Consider the following 18,361-nt stretch of genomic DNA (forward strand, 5'->3'; position numbering starts at 1 on the left):
CACACATGGTGACCATATTAGATGGTGCTGGACTTACGCACTGAAATGGTCTGCCCTTTGGAGGTGCAAAAAATTGCAACGCTGCAAAAGACAAGGATGGCTGAGAGGCTGGCGGTATTGTTTGAAAACCCTGAAGAGCATTAACAGATTTAAAAAATTGTATCGGGAACTTCACACTCTGTTCGATACAGAAGGCAGTTTAGGAATGGTTGGATTAGTTAACTTTTCATTCATTGATCAGGTACCACAATGAATAAAGGATTGATCAGTGTGAAGAATACATTGCGGGTTTATTTTATTTGTGTTCATTTTCTTACTTTGGGGGGAATCCTGGAAAACACTTGAGGTCACACCGAGAGAATACTTTGGATAGGACAGCACCAGTTAAATGAGTCTGTCTTATTCTGGAGAGAAAACTGAACAGCTTTTTTTGGGGAGATAATTCCCGAGGGAAAAAAACAACAAAACCTGTTCATAGCCAGAGCGGTCATCTCAGTCATCATTGCCCGAACTTTTCTTTCTTATCCTTTTTAACAATTGTAGTTTTCTAGCTACCTCTGTGTTTTGTGGCTTACTATCAGTCTATAAGATTTTGTGTTCAAAAAGATGGGAACGGGTGGGCATGGTGGCTCACGCTTGTAATCCCAGCACTTTGGGAGGCCGAGGCTGGTGAATCACCTAATGTCAGGAGTTCAAGACCAGACTGACCAACATGGGGAAACCGCGTCTCTACTAAATATGCAAAATTAGCCGGGCGTGGTGGCCCATGCCTGTAATCCCAGCTACTCTGGAGGCTGAGGCAGGACAATCGCTTAAACACGGGAGGCAGAGATTGCAGTGATCGCAGAGATCGCAGAGATTGCAGAGATCGCGCCATTGCACTTCCTTAATCTCATAACAGCAGCCTCTCAGCGGTCGGTCAAGCTAAATCCATTAGCTTATGTCTGACTTGCAAAACTCCATCTCAAGAAAAATTAAAAAAAGATGAGAACATTGGGTTCTTCTCTGTATTGCTAGCACCTAGGATAGCACTTGCACACCTGCTGTGTGTGTACATGTGGGTGTGTGTGTAAGAAATCATGCAAAAAGGGGCTCTTGCTTGTCTTAGCTTGCAGCATCCGTAATGAAAAGACACTTGAGTGTATCTCACACTCGAGTTTTCTGATGACAGGCACAGAGACATACATTTCAGGAATGGTAGGGACACGGGTTCCCACAGCCCTTTGCCAGCCACCATCAGATAATCGGCCCCCACCCGGTGGCTCAGCAGAGCCTCGCTCTCCCATGGGAAGCTCCCAGGTACCTTTGCATGTTTTCTCATGGATGCAGTCCTGACACATCTCCGGACAATGCTTGCACACCCCCTCCACAGCCACGTGCCTCTCGGGGCAGGTTTCCTGGCACACTCCGTGGTGCAGGACGAGGCCTCCTTCACAAGAATGGCAGTTGGTGGTGTTTCCTTCACACGTTCTGCAAGGAGAGCTACAACGTTCACATACGCCATCTTCTGCGTAAGAGCCCCTGTGGAAGGAAAAGAGAGTGCAACTGGAGAAGCTGCCCTGCTGGAGAAGTGACTCTTTCCTGGGGAAAAGGATTAGGGCTAAAAACAAAAGGGCTGCTGCTGTTGTCAACTGAGAGGCATCCACGGGATTTATGAGGAAGTGAAAAAGAACATTCAGAAAAATGTAAGGAAAAGGACAGGCATTATTCTTGTGAAAGCAAAATAAATCACCACCCGATATTACTAAGCCAAACGGAAAAATAAGCTGGGAACTGCTTAGGGCAAACCTGCCTCCCACTCTATTCCTTAAAAAGATAGCTACTGGCCGGACGCGGTGGCTCACGCTTGTAATCCTAGCACTTTGGGAGACCGAGGCAGGCAGATCATGAGGTCAGAAAATCAAGACCTTTCTGGCCAACATGGTGAAATCCTGTCTTTACTAAAAATACAAAAATTAGCTTGGCGTGGTGGTGCGCACCTATAGTCCCAGCTACTCGGGAGGCTGAGGCACGAGAATCATTTGAACCTGGGAGGCAGAGGTTGCCGTGAGCCGATATCATGCCATTGGACTCCAACCTGGCGACACAGCGAGACTATGTCTCAAAAAAAAAAAAAAAAAAAAAAAAAAAAGATAGTTACTAAGATCTTAAAAAGCTACAATGGGTTGGGTAGGGTGGCTCACGCCTGTAATTCCAGCACTTTGGGAGGCCGAGGCAGGTGGATCACCTGAGATCAGGAGTTTGAGACTGGCCTGGCAAAACCCCATCTCTACTAAAAATATGAAAATTAGCTGGGTGTGATGGCACATGCCTGTAGTCCCAGCTACTCAGGAGGCTGAGGCCGGAGAATCGTTTGAACCCGGAAGGTGCAGGTTGATGTGAGTCAAGATCACACCACTGCACTCCAGCCTGAGTGACAGAGTGAGACTCTATCTCAAAAAAAAAAAAAAAAAAAAAAGAAGCTACAATGTACATCTTACATATATTGATTGATGTCTCATGTCTCCCTAAAAAGTATAAAATCAAGCTGTGCCCTGCCCACCTTGGGCACATGTCATCAGGACCTCCTGAGGCTACGTCACTGGCTTGTGGGCATGTGTCCTTAACTGTGGCAAAATAAACTTTCTAAATTGACTGAGACCTGTCTCAGATATTTGGGGTACACATTCTTGTGAATTTGATTGGTTTGAGAAGAACCATTGTTAATTTTGTTAATTTGTGTGCAGTTTAGTCATCTTCTCTTTTCTCTATATGACCCCCTAATTTTCATTATTCTTTCTTTCTTTTTGTTAGAGCCTAACTTTAAAGTAGAAAATATTTTTTATTCAATTAATACATTTTAAAAACATTTAACAAACTTAAAAAATATTTCCAAAAGGCTCAAAAGGGTTAATGCCCTGTCAGATTGGAACCACTGGATGCTCTCACCCAGTCTCTGATGACTTTTTTCAAGCGCATACATATGAACACTTGCACACAGCACTAAATATAGTTGAGTACCAGTATGTTTGTGCAAATGACCTTCTTCCAGGCAGAATCTTATGTCTGTATATATAGAACCCCAATGATTATCCCATTATAGAAATCACTCACTGGTGGGGGAGCACAGTAAAATATAAAACCCCAGTCTTCTCAAATATATTTGGGAGATGAGGAATGGATAGATGAGGTTTCCTTTGTTCTTTTTTAAAAAAATACTGTAAGTTCTGGGGTACATGTACAGAATGTGCAGGTTTGTTACATAGGTATACACATGCCATGGTGGTTTGCTGCACCCATCAACCCGTCACCTACATTAGGTATTTCTCCTAATGCTCTCCCTCCCCTTGCCCCCCACCCTCTGACAGGCCCTGGTGTGTGATGTTCCCCTCCCCGTGTCCATGTGTTCTCATTGTTCAACTCCCACTTATGAGTGAGAACACGCAGTGTTTGGTTTTCTGTTCCTGTTAGTTTGCTGAGAATGAAGGTTTCCAGCTTCATCCATGTCCCTGCAAAGGACATGAACTTAGATGAGGTTTCTTTGGTGGGAAAAGCTGAAGGGAAGAGCTGGAACTTGCAGAAGAGGAAGAACCAAGAAGCCGGCTTAGAGAAAATGGACTTCTGATGCCATGGGTACCTACTGCAATTGCTTTCTATCATGATCCATTAGTGAGGTGGTGCCATAATAGTGCTGTGTCACAAACCACCCCAACCCAGAACTTGGTGGCTTAAAACAACACTCCTTTACTCTCACTCATGTGTGGGGGGAAGCAGATCTAGGCTGGGCTTGGCAGGCTTGACTCCAGGCTGCACACTGAGTCCACGTCTTCACACCTCTCTATTTTCCCTGGCTACAGGGACTACCAGTGGACGTTCTCATAGCTGTGACAGAAGTGCAGAAGGGTAAGTTCAATTAGGCACATTTTTTGCCTGCACCTTTCTTCTGCTAACATGTCATTGACCAAAGCAAGTCACATAACCCAGTCAAAGTCAAGGGACAAAGAAGTCCATTTCGCCTCTAGTGGCGCTGGTACAAAGTTGCAGGCAGTGGGCATGAATACAAGGAGTGGCGAAGAACTGCAACAAATAACCCAATCTACCAGAGACCTTTTAAAATCGCAAGCCCGGGAGGGATCTGCTCCTACATAGCATTTTCACTTGATGTTTTAATTAATTAGCGCTCATACGTTTAATCATTCTTTCAGTCATTTATTTATTGTATGCATTCAGTAAACAAAAATATATTGAGTGTGCCAGGAAGAAATAGGACAGGGGTGAACAGAAGTCACATTTCTTTGTTTTGTTTTGTTTGAGACAGGGTCTTGCTCTGTCCCCCAGGCTGAAGTGCAGTGGCGTGATCTCGACTCACTGCAACCTCCATCTCCTGGGTTGAAGTGATTCTTGTGCCTCAGCCTCCTGAGTAGCTGGGACTACAGGCATGCACCACCATGCCTGGCTAATTTTTGTGTTGTTAGTAGAGACGGGGTTTCACCATGTTGGCCAGGCTGGTCTGGAACTCCTGACCTCAAGTGATCTGCCTGCCTTGGCCTCCCAATTACAGGTGTGAGTCATGTGCCCAGCCAAAAAGTTATATTTCTGATATAGTTTCAGGTAAGAACAACTGGAGAAGAAAGCAGTTTAGGTAGAAGAGAGAAAAAGAAATAGCATCCAGATAAAAGCTAAGATCAGGCTTCCTCACACATTAGTACCCTTAGCTTTTTTTGACCATGACAGAGAATGCTTGAAGAAGAGACTCAGCTACTTTCCCCAAACAAAGCCTATCTCTTAAAAATGAAGACAGTGGATGGCAATGTGTTATATGCTCATCAAGAGTTTGGCTGGATTTGAGAAATCTGAAATTAAGGAAATTTAGTGCAGTCTTAAATAGATCACATTCTTTTTTTTTTGAGACAAGGTCTGGCTCTGTTGCCCAGGCTGGAGTGCAGTGGTGCGATCATGGCTCACTGCAGCCTCGACTTGCTGGGCTCAAGTGATCCTCCCATCTCGGCCTCCTGAGTAGCTAGGACTACAAGTCTGTGCCACCACACTGGGCTATTTTTAAATTTTTATCCCCTTTTTTTGTGTATGTGTAGAGATGGGGGTCTTACTATGTTGCCCAAGCGGGTCTCAAACTCCTGGCCTCAAGCAGTGCGCCCACCATGGCCTCCCGAAGTGCTGGGATTACAGGTGCACCTTACCAATCACACCTTCTAATGGAATGAAAATTTGATGGATTCATTGTTCCTGTATGCATAGTAAAGAATTTGACCTCACCCAAAGAGAAGTCTAGTCTTACTCTTCAGCTAACCTCAAAACCTTTGGAATTTCCTAAGAGATAGGGGTGTCTTTGTTATTCATGATGTGCCTCTCTTGCCACACCTGAGGGTTGGTGCTGGGATGCCTCCGAGTGGGGACAGCCACATCTCGTAAGCTTACGGTGGGAGCTGGTGTGCCACAACGATCCACTCTGTGTTTAAAGGAGGGGAGCTGTGTGATATCAGGCCTACCTCCAGGGAATCTCAATGCTAGGCCTGGTCAAGACCTCTGGACACTGAAGATGATGAATGCTAATATAGAGCCTAAAAAGATGCAGCATGAAGAAATCTTTTTCAGATCCCTCTCAGAAGAGGGTCAGTGGATGTTGGATGAGATGCTGAAATGAAAGAAATGGATTCAAGCAAAAAGAAAAAAAATAAAACTCTTGAAGTGGCTCATGCCTGTAATCCCAGCACTTTGGGAGGCCCAGATGGGCAGATCACCTGAGGTCAGGAGTTCAAGACCAGCTTGGCCAACGCATGGCGAAATGCTGTCTCTACAAAAATACAAAAATTAGTCGAGCGTGATGGCAGGCACCTGTAATCTCAGCTACTCAGGAGGCTGAGGCAGGGGAATCGCTTGAACCCAGGAGGCAGAAATTGCAGTGAGCTGATATTGCACCACTGCACTCCAGCCTGGGTGACAGAGCAAGACTCCATCTTAAAAAAAAAAAAGGTGAATATCAGAAGCTGTTGGGAGACAGCCAGAAGGCAACTTGAGAGGTGATTTTTAAGGAGCCACTTGCTAAAAGTAGTCTCCACACAGATCTGCCTGCGAGTTTGTCCTCCTTTCCGCTCTCTGCATTCATAAAACTGTTTTTCTTAGTGCTTTATTTCACAATTATTTTATTTAAGAAGACTAATATTTGTTTTAGAAAGAAATGGTTGCATATACTAAATTGTTAAATTCAAATTACTTTGTGTTGCAGTCTTTCAGCTCAGATAAATCCATGTCTTGTGAAAGCTGTGTGGTCCGGGACCTTCACCTCCATTTCACAGACACCAAGACAGCGACTGGCAGCACTTAAAGGAAGGCTGTATTTCTTCAACAGAGCTTCAAATCTGTTCACGTTTGGTGAATGTGAGTCCACCTTAAGTTTTCTGTTGCTTTTTAAACAGCCACCATAATAATATGTGTTACTGGCATGGTGGCTCATGCCTGTAATCCCAGCACTTTGAAAGGCCAGGTTGGGTGGATCACCTGAGGTCAGGAGTTCAAGACCAGCCTGGCCCATGTGGTGAAACCCCATCTCTACTAAAAATACAAAAAATTAGCTGGGCTTGGTGACAGATGCCTGTAATTCCAGCTACTTGGGAGGCTGAGGCAGGATAATTGCTTGAACCTGGGAGGCGGAGGTTGCAGTGAGCTGAGATGGCGCCATTGCACTCCAGCCTGAGCCACAAGAGTGGAACTCCATCTCAAAAACCAAAACAAAACAAAAGATATATGTTACTGTTAAAACCTATTTTTGGCCGGGTGCGGTGGCTTATGCCTGTAATCCCAGTACTTTGGGAGGCCAAGGTGGGTGGATCACAAGGTTAGGAGTTTGAGACCAGCCTGGCCAACATGGTGAAACCTCATCTCTACTAAAGATAGAAAAAAAAAAAAAAAAAAAGCTGAGTGTAGTGTCATGAACCTGTAATCCTAATGACTCGGGAGGCTGAGGCAGGAGAATTGCTAGACCCTGGGAGGCAGAGACTGCAGTGAGCAGAGGTAGCACCATTGCACTTCAGCCTGGGTGACAGGGTGAGACTCAGTCTCAAACAAACAAAACAAAACAAACAACTTTTTTTTTTTTCATGAACATATACTATATTTGAAAAAGCAGGGGCCACTAAATGCTAACTTATAAATAGCTCTGAATATCTGGATGCTGTGTCATTGCAGGTTATGTTCCTGTTATAAATCTTATTGCTGTTCTAGGATGGATCACACCCAAAAGGGTGATTTCTCAGAAACAGCAATAAAGCTTCCAAGATAAGCTGGATATTATATGTTCCTCAGACCCTGTGTCTTCTGTTGTTAGTTTTCTTTTTCTTTTTCTGTAAACACAAAGATGAGGGATTCCACTATAATCAGATCACCCTACCCATAGCAGGAGGGCATATGCTTGCAATTCTATAGTCTGCAGTATTTCTAGGCCATGCTCGTAGCTTTCCTACTGCTCAAGCAATACAGACTATATTGACTGCTGCATGTCTGCATAGTGTCTCACTGCTCCATGAAAATGCTTCACCCCAGACTTGGAGGTAAAAAATGTTGAGCGGTCGACTAACTGGAGTAAAGCAAAATACACTCTTTCTTCCTTGTTTTAATGCATTGTGAATTCCTGGAACACTCAAAGAACCCAAGAGAGCGTTGAAAAAGGTAATGATTAAATAAATAAGGCAATAATAATGACAACCAGTTCAATCCTACCACTGAGGAAGCAATGACTGACTCTGGTAAGCAGCTCTCTGACTTTCACCTTCGCTTTGTTGTAACACTTGGCTGAGTTTGCCGCGGGGGAGCTCGGTTGATAGGGGAGGAGGACTGGAAGTTTCCAAACCTGCCTTCTCACCTGGGTTCTGTTACTCTGACCCTTTGCTACCCTTTCTCCACTCTCTGCTTGACAAAATCCTTCCAGAGCTAGTGACCATCAAGCTTTTTCTCAAATACCCAGCCGGGGATGAAGCTGGAAAACATTCTGCTAAGTCAAAAAGTCTGTCACAGAAAAACATGTTTTGTCTTTTTCGTTTTATATGTTTTGTTTTCATTTTCAGAGACAGGGTCTTGCTATGTTGCTCAGGCTGACCTTGAACTCCTGGGCTCAAGCAATTCTCCAGCTTTGGACTCCTGATAGCTGGGACTGGAGGTGTGTACCATGGCCACCATGCTTGGCTCAAAGACCACATTTTATACAATGCCATTTATAGGAAATGTCCAAGAATAGCAAATCTATAGGGACAGGAAGTAGATTAGTGGTTGCTAAGGGCTGGGGGAAATGGAAAAAGTAGGAATAATGGCTAAAAGGGTATAGGGTTTCTTTCTAGGTTGATGAAAATGTTCTGAAATTGATTGTGGTAATGGTTGCATAACTGTGAATATACTAAAAACCAGTGAATTATACGCTTTTGGGGTGAATTGTATGGTGTGTGAATTATGTCTTAATAAAGTTGTGATTAAATAATTATACAAGAAGGCAGCACTGAGTGATAGTTAAGCACATGGACTTCAATGCCAGAGAGGTTTGGGTTCAAATTCTGACCACACCATGTATCTGACATGTAAAATAGATTCTGCTATTCTTTTCCTCATCTGTCAAATGAGGGAAAATAATAGTATGTGAATAAGAGAATTCTTGTGAGAATTAATGGGATCATACATTTAAAGCCCTTAGCACAATACCTGGACATTGCAAGCATTCAAAAAATAGTGATTTAAAATGTTTTCTTTTCCCTTGGAATCTCTTAGCCTTTTGTACATTAAGGCTCTGAGAAGTGTGACGTTGCCTGATGTAAACCTCCCTTACTGGATTGTAAGCATTTTGCAGACCCAGACTTCCTTCAGTGGGTCTTAACTTAGCTTTCCATATCAAGGATCAATATCAATATCAATATCAATATCAATATCAATATCAGTATCAATTGTTGGTAGAAGAATAGACTCCACTGAGCTACATATATACAATGTAATCTATTGATATTGTATCAGTATCAATTTTTACACCTAGTTGGTGCTAAATATGTATCTGTGTTGTTGAGGTGAATATGCTTGGCTTTCTATACTAGATTGGATGCTTTTTGAGAATAAATACCTTATATTTATACTCTATATTTATACTCATTACTTATATTTATACTCTATATATAGAGTCTATCTCAGTAATGAAAACAAATAGGTCACTAGGAAATAGGTGCCATTTTTGCTTTTTTCCTTTTTTGTTTTTTTTTCGAGTCAGAGTTTTGCTCTCGTTGCCCAGGCTGGAGTACAATGGTGTGATCTCAGTTCACCACAACCTCCACCTCCCGGGTTTGAACGAGTCTCCTGCTTCAGCCTCCCGAGTAGCTGGGATTACAGGCATAGGACACCACACCTGGCTAATTTTGTATTTTTAGTAGAGGCGGGGTTTCTCCATGTTGGTCAGGCTGGTCTTGAACTCCTGACCTCAGGTGATCTGCCTGTCTCGGCCTCCCAAAGTTCTGGGATTATAGGTGTGAGCTACCATGCCCAGCCAGGAAACGGGTGTCACTGTATCAAATTCTTTTACTAAGAGGGCAAAAGAAAATCCTAACTCCTTAAAGTAGACACTGTCAGTTACTTCCCCAAATTTATTTCCTGCCTTCCTCTCTCCATTCTTCCTGGCTGTCAGAGTCCTGAGTTGTTTGCGTGCTCAGGGGTAAATCTTGTCCAGCCTGAACCACGCCTATATTTCCATTCTTTTGGCCAGAGATTGATTTAGGGAGGTATCAGTGATGCATTCTTGGGACTGAGATTAGCAGGGAAGTCTGAGGAAATTTTCTTTTCTCTCAAGAAAAGGATAAACAAGGGGAGACATCCCCTTTCCTGGCCCTGATTGTGGCTGCATGGGGTGACAGTGTCTGCAGCTGAGACACACAATGTGGGCTCAGCAGCGGCGCCGGTCAGAGAGGACGAGCTAAGGAAGGTACAAGAGCAAAACAGAAAAACCAGACTTTGTGATGACCTTCTTGGCCGCTGAAGTGACCGATACTGGACTTGCAACATTTTTGTTCTGTGAGATAATAAACCCTGTTATGTCTCAGTCATTTTACTTGGCATTTCTGTTGCTTATTGCTGAAAGTTTCTTGCTGTACTCTTCCATTTGCTATTCCTCACTTTCTTCCTAGGTAAATTCTGGAGGTGGGACCATTGGTAGGAAGAGTAAAGCAATTACAAACCAGGGGACCAAGGAAACCAGGAGGAATCAATAACTAACTAACGAAGTATTATTTATTATTTATAATTCATGCCTCACCTGTTTAAACCTTTAGAAGAGGTTCACATCACAGCCTTACTTTTGTAATGGAGGAAAAAAGAAAAGCCATGACAACAGTTGATCATTAAGGTGGGAAAATAACTTTTTCTTTTTTTTTTTTTTTAAAGAGACAGGGTCCTGCTTTGTCATCCAGGCTGGAGTGCAGTTGCGCAATCACAGCTCACTGCAATCTCCTGGGCTCAAGGAATCCTCCCGCCTCAACCTCCCAAGTAGCTGGGACTACAGGCACCCACTGGCTAAGTTTTTTTTTTTTTTTTTTGAGACGGAGTCTTGCTCTGTTGCCCAGGCTGGAGTGCAGTGGCACCATCTTGGCTCACTGCAAGTTCTGCCTCCCAGGTTAACGCCATTCTCCTGCCTCAGCCTCCTGAGTAGCTGGGACTACAGGCACCCGCCACCATGCCCAGCTAATTTTTTGTATTTTTAGTAGAGACGGGGTTTCACTGTGTTAGCCAGGTCGATCTCCTGACCTCATGATCCACCCGCTTCGGCCTCCCAGAGTGCTAGGATTACATGCGTGAGCCAGCGCGCCCGGCCCCCCAAAAAGTTTAATTTTTTAAACTTTTTGTAGACAGAGTCTTGCTATGTTGCCTAGGCTGGTTTCAAACTCCTAGCGATCCTTCTGCCTTGGCCTCCCAAAGTGCTGTGATTACAAGTGTGAAGCCACCATGCCTAGCCCCTGAACATATTTTTCATAAAAGTAAAAATATACACATAAAATAGTCACAAAGGAGAAGTGGGCATCTGGCCTCATGTAAGTTTTGGCTGCTGCGGCCCATAGCCGTGTCAGACAACAGAGGACATTTATGCGGGTGCTCATAGAGCGGAGAAGAGTTTTTTGGTGAACAAGAAGGAATTGCTCCCAAAGTACCTTAGGAAAGCGACTACAAGCAGGAAGTAAAATTAAAAAGGAAACTTACTCCGGGCACTTGGAGTAGCACCTGCCTTCATGGAGGAAGAGAGGGAGGCCCAGCTGCATCCGGCACTTTTTGCAAAGATCGGCTCCAGAGCAGATGGCACAGGCCTCCGAACAGTTCTCGCAGCTCCTGCTCCTTACAGAAGGCCATGTGCCTTGGGGACAGGAGGAAACACAGGCCTGAGCCAAAAGATATGCACCTAGAAATCCAGGGAAGATAGGAATAGTCATGATGTGTGTTTCTATGCAGAGACATGGCTTTTTTAAGCTTTCCAAAGACCAAAGTATCCAGGCACTTATTTCAGGCTTACCAAAATATTTACTAGTGATGCTGAGTCCTCCAGGATGAGTTACATTTCTAGAAGGCAATTGACAGCAAGAGGCTTTTGCCCTGGTTCTTTCCTTTCCCACGGATATTAGGTAGAGGTCATGACGGGGCTTCCCTTTGCCCAGCTGATCAGTCTTGTTAACACCCTGTCTATGTCTTCCTGGTGTGAGGCAGCTGTACATGCGCAGCTTGATAGAATCTATTAATACTCTGCTTCCCCAAAGGTCATCTTGTTAGGACACTAACATAGTTGCAACTGTTTCTTTTTTGAGAAAGAGTCTTGCTCTGTCTCCCAGGCTTGAGTGCACTGGTTCGACCTTGGCTCACTGCAAACTCCGCCCCCTGGGTTCAAGCGATTCTTCTACTTCAGCCTCCCGAGCAGCTGGGACTACAGGCGTGCACCACCACACCTGGCTAATTTTTGTATTTTTAGTAGAGACGGGGTTTCACCATGTTGGACAGGCAGGACTCGAACTCCTGACCTCAGGTAATCTGCCTGCCTCAGCCTCCTAAAGTGCTGGGATTACAGGCTCGGCACAGAGTTACAACTCTTCCACCCAACTCTCCCTTTAACAGAGGATCCATCTATTTTTTAATCGAACAACAGATACTCATTAAGAAAACCAGTTTTCAAAATCACTCTCAAACCCAAAATTCCAAGAAAATGCTTTAGCTTTTTGAGTGTAACCTTTTATATTTTTTATGATTATAATCGTGGCTTGCCTTTGTAAATTTTTCTGCTTTTGCATCATATTCCACTATTAACATTGTACATTCCAACACAGACTTTATAATGATCATGTAAACATTCTTCTTCTTCTTTTTTTTTTTTTGAGGCAGCGTCTTGCTCTGTCATCCAGGTTGAAGTGCACACTGCAACCTCTGCCTCCCAGGTTCAAGTGATCTCATGTCTCAGCCTCCTGAGTAGCCTGGGATTACAGGCATGTGCCAACACATGTGGCTAATTTTTGTATTTTTATTAGAGACGGGGTTTTGCCATGTTGGCCAGGCTGGTCTCCAACTCCTGGCCTCAAGTGATCCTCTAACTTCAGCCTCTCAAAGTGTGGGATTACAGGCATGAACCATCATACCCAGCCCACTTAAACATTCTTTATGTCAGTGTACCATTTAAGTAAAATATTCCCCTAATTCAGGGAAGGTATGTTATTTGTGATTTTTGTTTCTATAGATGAAGCAATTGGTAAGTTATCAAGCTGTTATGTTGCTGCTCTTATTTCTTTCTCCCTCCCTCTTCATCATGCCTTTAGATCAAGAAACTTTTTTTTTTTTTTTTTTTTTTGAGATAGGGTCTTGCTCTGTTACCCAGGCTGGAGTGCAGTGGCATGATCATGGTTCACTGCAGCCTTGACCTCCTGAGACCAAGCAATGCTTTCATTTCAGCCTCCCAAGTAGCTGGAACTACAAGGACATGCCACCATGCCCAGCTATTTTAAAAATTTGTTATAGAGATGGGGTCTTACTATGTTGCCCAGGCTGATCTCAAACTCCTAGGCTCAAGCAACCCTCCCGCCTCAGCCTCTCAAAATGTTGGGATTACAGGTGTGAACCACTGCACCCGACCACTTCTTTGTATTGTCCTTTGAAAACCAGCTTTTATCATTGGCCAATGTTTGGGTCCTTGTGTGTCTCCCAACATGTGATGGGAGTAGACCAAGGCGTTACAGACCTCCTTACACAAAGATGCCACTACACATGAGTTTCAATGACTTGGCTTGACTGCTGCCATCTCCTGTCACACAACACACTAACCTTTGGGACATGAAGTGCACAGAGTTGCAGATCCATTGCAGGTTTTACAAGAAGAATGACAAGGCTGGGATTTTCTCAAAGTATCTGTATGAGAAAGAAACAACAGTTCAGGCTTCTCCTTTGAATAGGCACATAGGATTCCAGTGCTGAAAAAGATCTCATGGGTAACCTAGTTCCTTTTCCTGCCCCAAATGGAATCCTTTTGATTGTACATGAGCTGATTGTTGGCACTGGCTCATTGCCATTGTGAAGACTTCATTTATTTATTTTTTTCTCTTACTCCTTCATTTGCAATTGAATATCAAGACTTCATTGGCAATTGATTATCAAGAAAGATACCACACGAATGTGTGGTACCAAAAGGAATGTGGTATCTTATAAGATAGCCTCAAATACTGTGGGGATATCTGAACTAACAAATGATTACTTCTTTTGTGTGTTAAAAATGGGAGTGTGAGTTTGTGTTTGTGTGTATGCATTTGTGAATGAGTTTATGAGTCAAAGGTAATCACTTCTATTGCCAAGATTGTTGGATGACCTTTTCTTTTCTTGTCTTTTTTTTTTTTTTTTTTGAGACAGGGTCTTGCTCTGTAGCCCAGGCTGGAGTGTAGTGGTATGATCTTGGCTCACTGCCATCTCCGCCTTCTGGGCTCAAGCGATTCTCCAGCTGAGTAGCTGGGACAGGTGCTCACCACCATGCCCGGCTAATTTTTGTATTTTTAGTAGAGACAGGGTTTCGCCATGTTGACCAGGCCAGGCTCGAACTCCTGACCTCAGGTGATCCACCCACCTCAGCCTCCCAAAGTGCTGGGATTACAGGCGTGAGCCACCGTGCCCAGCCGGATGACCATTTTTCTTCACTCCAAGATGATAATTGAGAATTCATTGTACCTCTCATGGAGGAACTTCTTTTCTTTTTTCTGTTTTTGTTCTTCGAAAATCAGATTTTATTATTGGTCAAAGTTTGGGTCACTGTTTTCTTCAGAGTAGCTACTGTGCTATGCAACCTAAATTTATCTCATCTTAAATTTGTCCCAAATCATTGTTAAACATCAAAATTTCCCCCTACTCTTGAGCTTTCTGGTTGGTCGGGCTATAAGTAGGCCATCCCAGGTTAATACACCATTCACCAGGGAAACATTGGAAGTGTTCCCTTCTCCCTTTCCCTCCAACAGCATTTGATGGGCAGGCTTTCCCAGGAGGTCACCTCAGCAACTCCATGGGACAGTTTCAAAGACAGAACAGCTTCAAGACTTCACTCAATCAATACACACTGAGACCTTGACTAGAGCTCAGGGATTGCTCAGAAATCAGCATGGCTCACATAGGGAAAAATTAGAAAACGACGTTCTAGCTCAGAATGTGGGATTTCAATGACCCTGACCCTCAACCAATGTTGACATCTCACCATTTCCCTTCATTTCCTCCTCCCTCCCTTTCTCCCTTCCTTCTTCTCCTGCCTTTCATCTTCTTTCTTCTCATCCTAAGAGTCAGAACCGGGTATAGATGGCTCTCTAGTCACACCTGCCTTCAGATCCCAGCTGTGCCGCCGAAGGGAAGGGTAACCATGGATACAGTAATTAAACTCTCAGAGTCCTGCTTTCCTTGTCTCTAAAATGAGAGAAAATAATTCTGCCCTTATAGGATTGTTGTGAAGACTAAATGAGATAATGTGTGCTAAGTGCTTAACAGTGGCACAGTAAATGGTAGTTCCTTCTGCTTCCTGTTGTCTCTCTCCCGTCACAATTCCACTCCATTTCTGAGGCTTGTTTTACTCCCCTCTTCTTTCCCTCTGTTTCATACCTGAGTGGCACTGCTCAGCTTCTACAATATCATGGATACAAAGCTGATGAGCCTTGCTATAGAGGAAACTAGATTCAAATATAGATGGTAGAAAGATACGTACATAGATGGATAGGATGGATAGATATAGATACGGGGATAGATTCAGATACAGGTGGAGATGGAGATGGAGATGTAAATGATTAGGCTGCTATGCAGGGTAGTTGGTTTTTTCCTAATCTGGAGAGAAAATTTTACCCTGGTTTTCTTTTATTTTTTGAGACAGAGTCTCACTCCATCGCCCAGGCTGGAGCGCAGTGGCGCAATCTTGACTCACTGCAAACTTTGCCTCCCAGGTCCAAGCGATTCTCCGGTCTCAGCCTCCCAAGTAGCTGGGATTGCAGGCGCCTGCCACCAACCCTGGCTAATTTTTGTATTTTTAGTAGAGATGTGGGTTCACCATATTGCCCAGGCTGGTCTCGAACTCCTGACCTCAGGTGATCCACCCACCTTGGTCTCCCAAAGTGCTGGGATTACAGGTGTGAGCCACTGCAGCCAGCCCCCTGGTTTTCCAATATACTAATTAAAGCTGATGATTGACTGGTGTACTCTCTCTCTGGAGCATCTGTTAAGGAATTTAGCCTTGTGCAGAGCCACAGGATTGTCACAAAGGTGTTCCTCATGCCTCTCAAAGTAACCGATTCTGTCCCCGAAGGCCTTTTAAACCTGCAATATCACTCAGCCCCAAAGAGATGGCAGCCGAAAGGCGAGCAACAATCCTGTTGCTACTATCAGTCAGATGTTCACTGAATGGCTGAGAGCAGTTGTGCAAAGAGTAATAAGACAACAATATTAATCAGAGAGTGAACACCTTGCAAATCTTCTACATCCAGGCTTCAGGCTGATTTTCCTTTGATGTTATCATGTATATACTAAAATATATTCATAAAGACATGAGTTTTCATTAATTTTCTCATATTTGTATACATTTTAATGTCTATATCTACACATATGCACATATTTATAATTACATGTATCTCACATTCTGGCAATTTGGTATTTTACTGCATACACCTGGTATAAAATTCTGTAATGTCAGCCAAGCAAGGTGGCTTATGTCTGTAATCCCAGAAATTTTGGAGGCCAAGGTGGGAGGATCGCTTGAAGCCAAGAGTTTGAGACCAGCCTGGACAATACAGGGAAACCTTGTCTCTTAAAAAATAATAACAAATAAAAATAAAATAAAATTCTGTAATGTCTCCATATGTCCACCAGAGGGAGATCTGTACAAGCAGTTAACTTAGCAATTAGGCCTGGGCATGGGATCAAGTCCTCCCCAGCAAGAGTTCTTTATCATAAAAGATTAGGGACTTAATCTCAACAAGTAAATTTTAACCGTGATCATAGTTTCTCTTTTTCCCACTCTGGAAATTCTAGACTGGACAGGACCGCAAAAAAAAAAAAAAAAAAAGAAAGAACCACTTTGATCCAGAAAGTGCAGTATCCATTCTTCAGAAATGCCTGTAGCTAAACTATATAAAGCAAGGGGTTCATTTATTCTACTTATTTTTTATTTAATACATAATCTGCACATGGTGCAAAATGGAGAAAAGGCATGTACTGTGATGTCTCCCTCCTAATCCCTTCTCCACCCTTTTTCGTACAAACTATCTATTCACATGGTTTATCACCTTGCCTATAAACAAGCAATATATTTGGAGATTATTCTTTATCAGTACAGAAAGAACCTCTTCCTTTTGGTGGCTCCATAGTATTCTATTGTATGAATACATTGACTTTATTTCTCTCGTCTCCTACTGGTAACCACTTAGTTTTTTCCAGTCTTTGTGATTTCAAACAATGCCGCAGGGACTGGGAAGGCAGAGGTGCTTCCTCAGCCTATTAAAGTTTTGTGAGGACAGATGCTCTTCTTGATAGCCTCTGCCAGGCATGACCATTTAGCATGTCACGCATGTCCTTATCTGTTACAGAAATCTCCACTGCTGAGCTTCTCACAGTCTTCCCTCTGAGTGACTGCTCATAGGTTGTGTTTATGGCCCCCTCCTCTCTCCATCTTTTTCTAATGACCTCTGCATCTCTGCACCCCATTTGCATCTGGCCTCCCAGCTTCTTGGGGTGATTTTTCCACGAAGACCATCTCCAGAGACAGTCTCTGCCGCTGTGATTGTCGCCTCCCTATTTCCCTGTTACCTCTTTTGATTTGAACTTTCCACCTTCGTCGCTCTTGCAGCAGGCTCTTCACCACAGATAGGTTTGCAATGGGCACAGCTTCTTTTTTATTAAAAAAAAAAAGTGTTTAGTTTTTTTAATGCAAAAAGATAAAGAAGATAAACTTCACCTATAATCCCACCACCCAGAAATGTCTGTTGTTTATACTGTGGTACATGGATGTCTCATCTTCATATCGAGTGTGTGAGTATAATTACATCTATGTATAGATGTGTGATCATTTATAGCTTCCGTATACATAAGACTGACCTTGAACACTGTATTTAACACTATAAATCTCGTAGGCATTTTCTCTTGTCATTAACATTCCTTGTAAACATTATTATTATTATTTTTTTTACGAGGAGTCTTGTTCTGTTTCCCAGGCCAGAGTGCGGTGGCACCATCTCAGCTTGTTGCAACCTCTGGCTCCCAGGTTCAAGCGATTCTCCTGCCTCAGCCTCCCAAGTAGCTGGGACTACAGGCAAGCACCACCATGCCTGGTTAATTTTTTGTATTTTTAGTAGAGATGGGGTTTCACCATGTTGGCCAGGTTGGTCTCGAACTCCTGGCCTGAAGTGATCTGCCCACCTTGGCCTCCCAAAGTGCTGGGATTATAGGCGTGAGCCACCGCGCATGGCCCCCAGAATTGCTTTCTTTCGTGACTCAGGGAATGCTGCTTTCAAAGCAAACTAGTGTTTCAAGTGTTAAAACCGGCCTGAGTCAAAGAGTTAGGGAGTAGATTAGGCTTTATTGTGTCATATGTGTCCTGAGAGCTTTATATGCATTTTCTCATTTAATTCTTAAAATGACTTTGTGTGAGGCAGTTTCATGTTTTCACTTTACAGACAAGGACACTGAGGCTCAGAGAGGATGAGTAACTCACTCAAGATTACACAGCTAGCAAATCAAAGAGCCAGGATTTGAATTAATGTGTGCTGTGCTCTAAAGTCTGCATCTGCTAGAGGGTGTAGACATAGGCTTTTGAATTTTTCAGTAATAAATTTGAATTCTAAAGTAATTTGATAGAAGCCAAAGTAATGGTGTG

The 18,361-nt window shown here is 43.4% G+C and overlaps 1 protein-coding gene across 2 annotated transcripts in view; it reads right to left on the minus strand.

Annotated features, from left to right (window-relative positions):
• Positions 1-18,361, minus strand: part of PCSK5 (proprotein convertase subtilisin/kexin type 5) — a 464,397-nt gene that overhangs the window by 34,020 nt on the left and 412,016 nt on the right. Inside the window, exons 28-31 of one of the 2 annotated variants that reach the window (XM_021927555.2) lie at positions 17,296-17,376; positions 13,303-13,386; positions 11,209-11,404; positions 1,304-1,521 (exon numbers count right to left, since the gene is read on the minus strand). In XM_021927555.2, coding sequence (XP_021783247.2) covers positions 1,304-1,521; positions 11,209-11,404; positions 13,303-13,386; positions 17,296-17,376 — 579 coding nt within the window. The remainder of the gene's footprint in view (positions 1-1,303; positions 1,522-11,208; positions 11,405-13,302; positions 13,387-17,295; positions 17,377-18,361) is intronic. The other variant, XM_031654136.1, reaches the window with a different exon arrangement.

This window comes from Papio anubis, chromosome 13, assembly GCF_008728515.1.
Source record: "Papio anubis isolate 15944 chromosome 13, Panubis1.0, whole genome shotgun sequence".
Taxonomy (NCBI): Eukaryota; Metazoa; Chordata; class Mammalia; order Primates; family Cercopithecidae; genus Papio; species Papio anubis.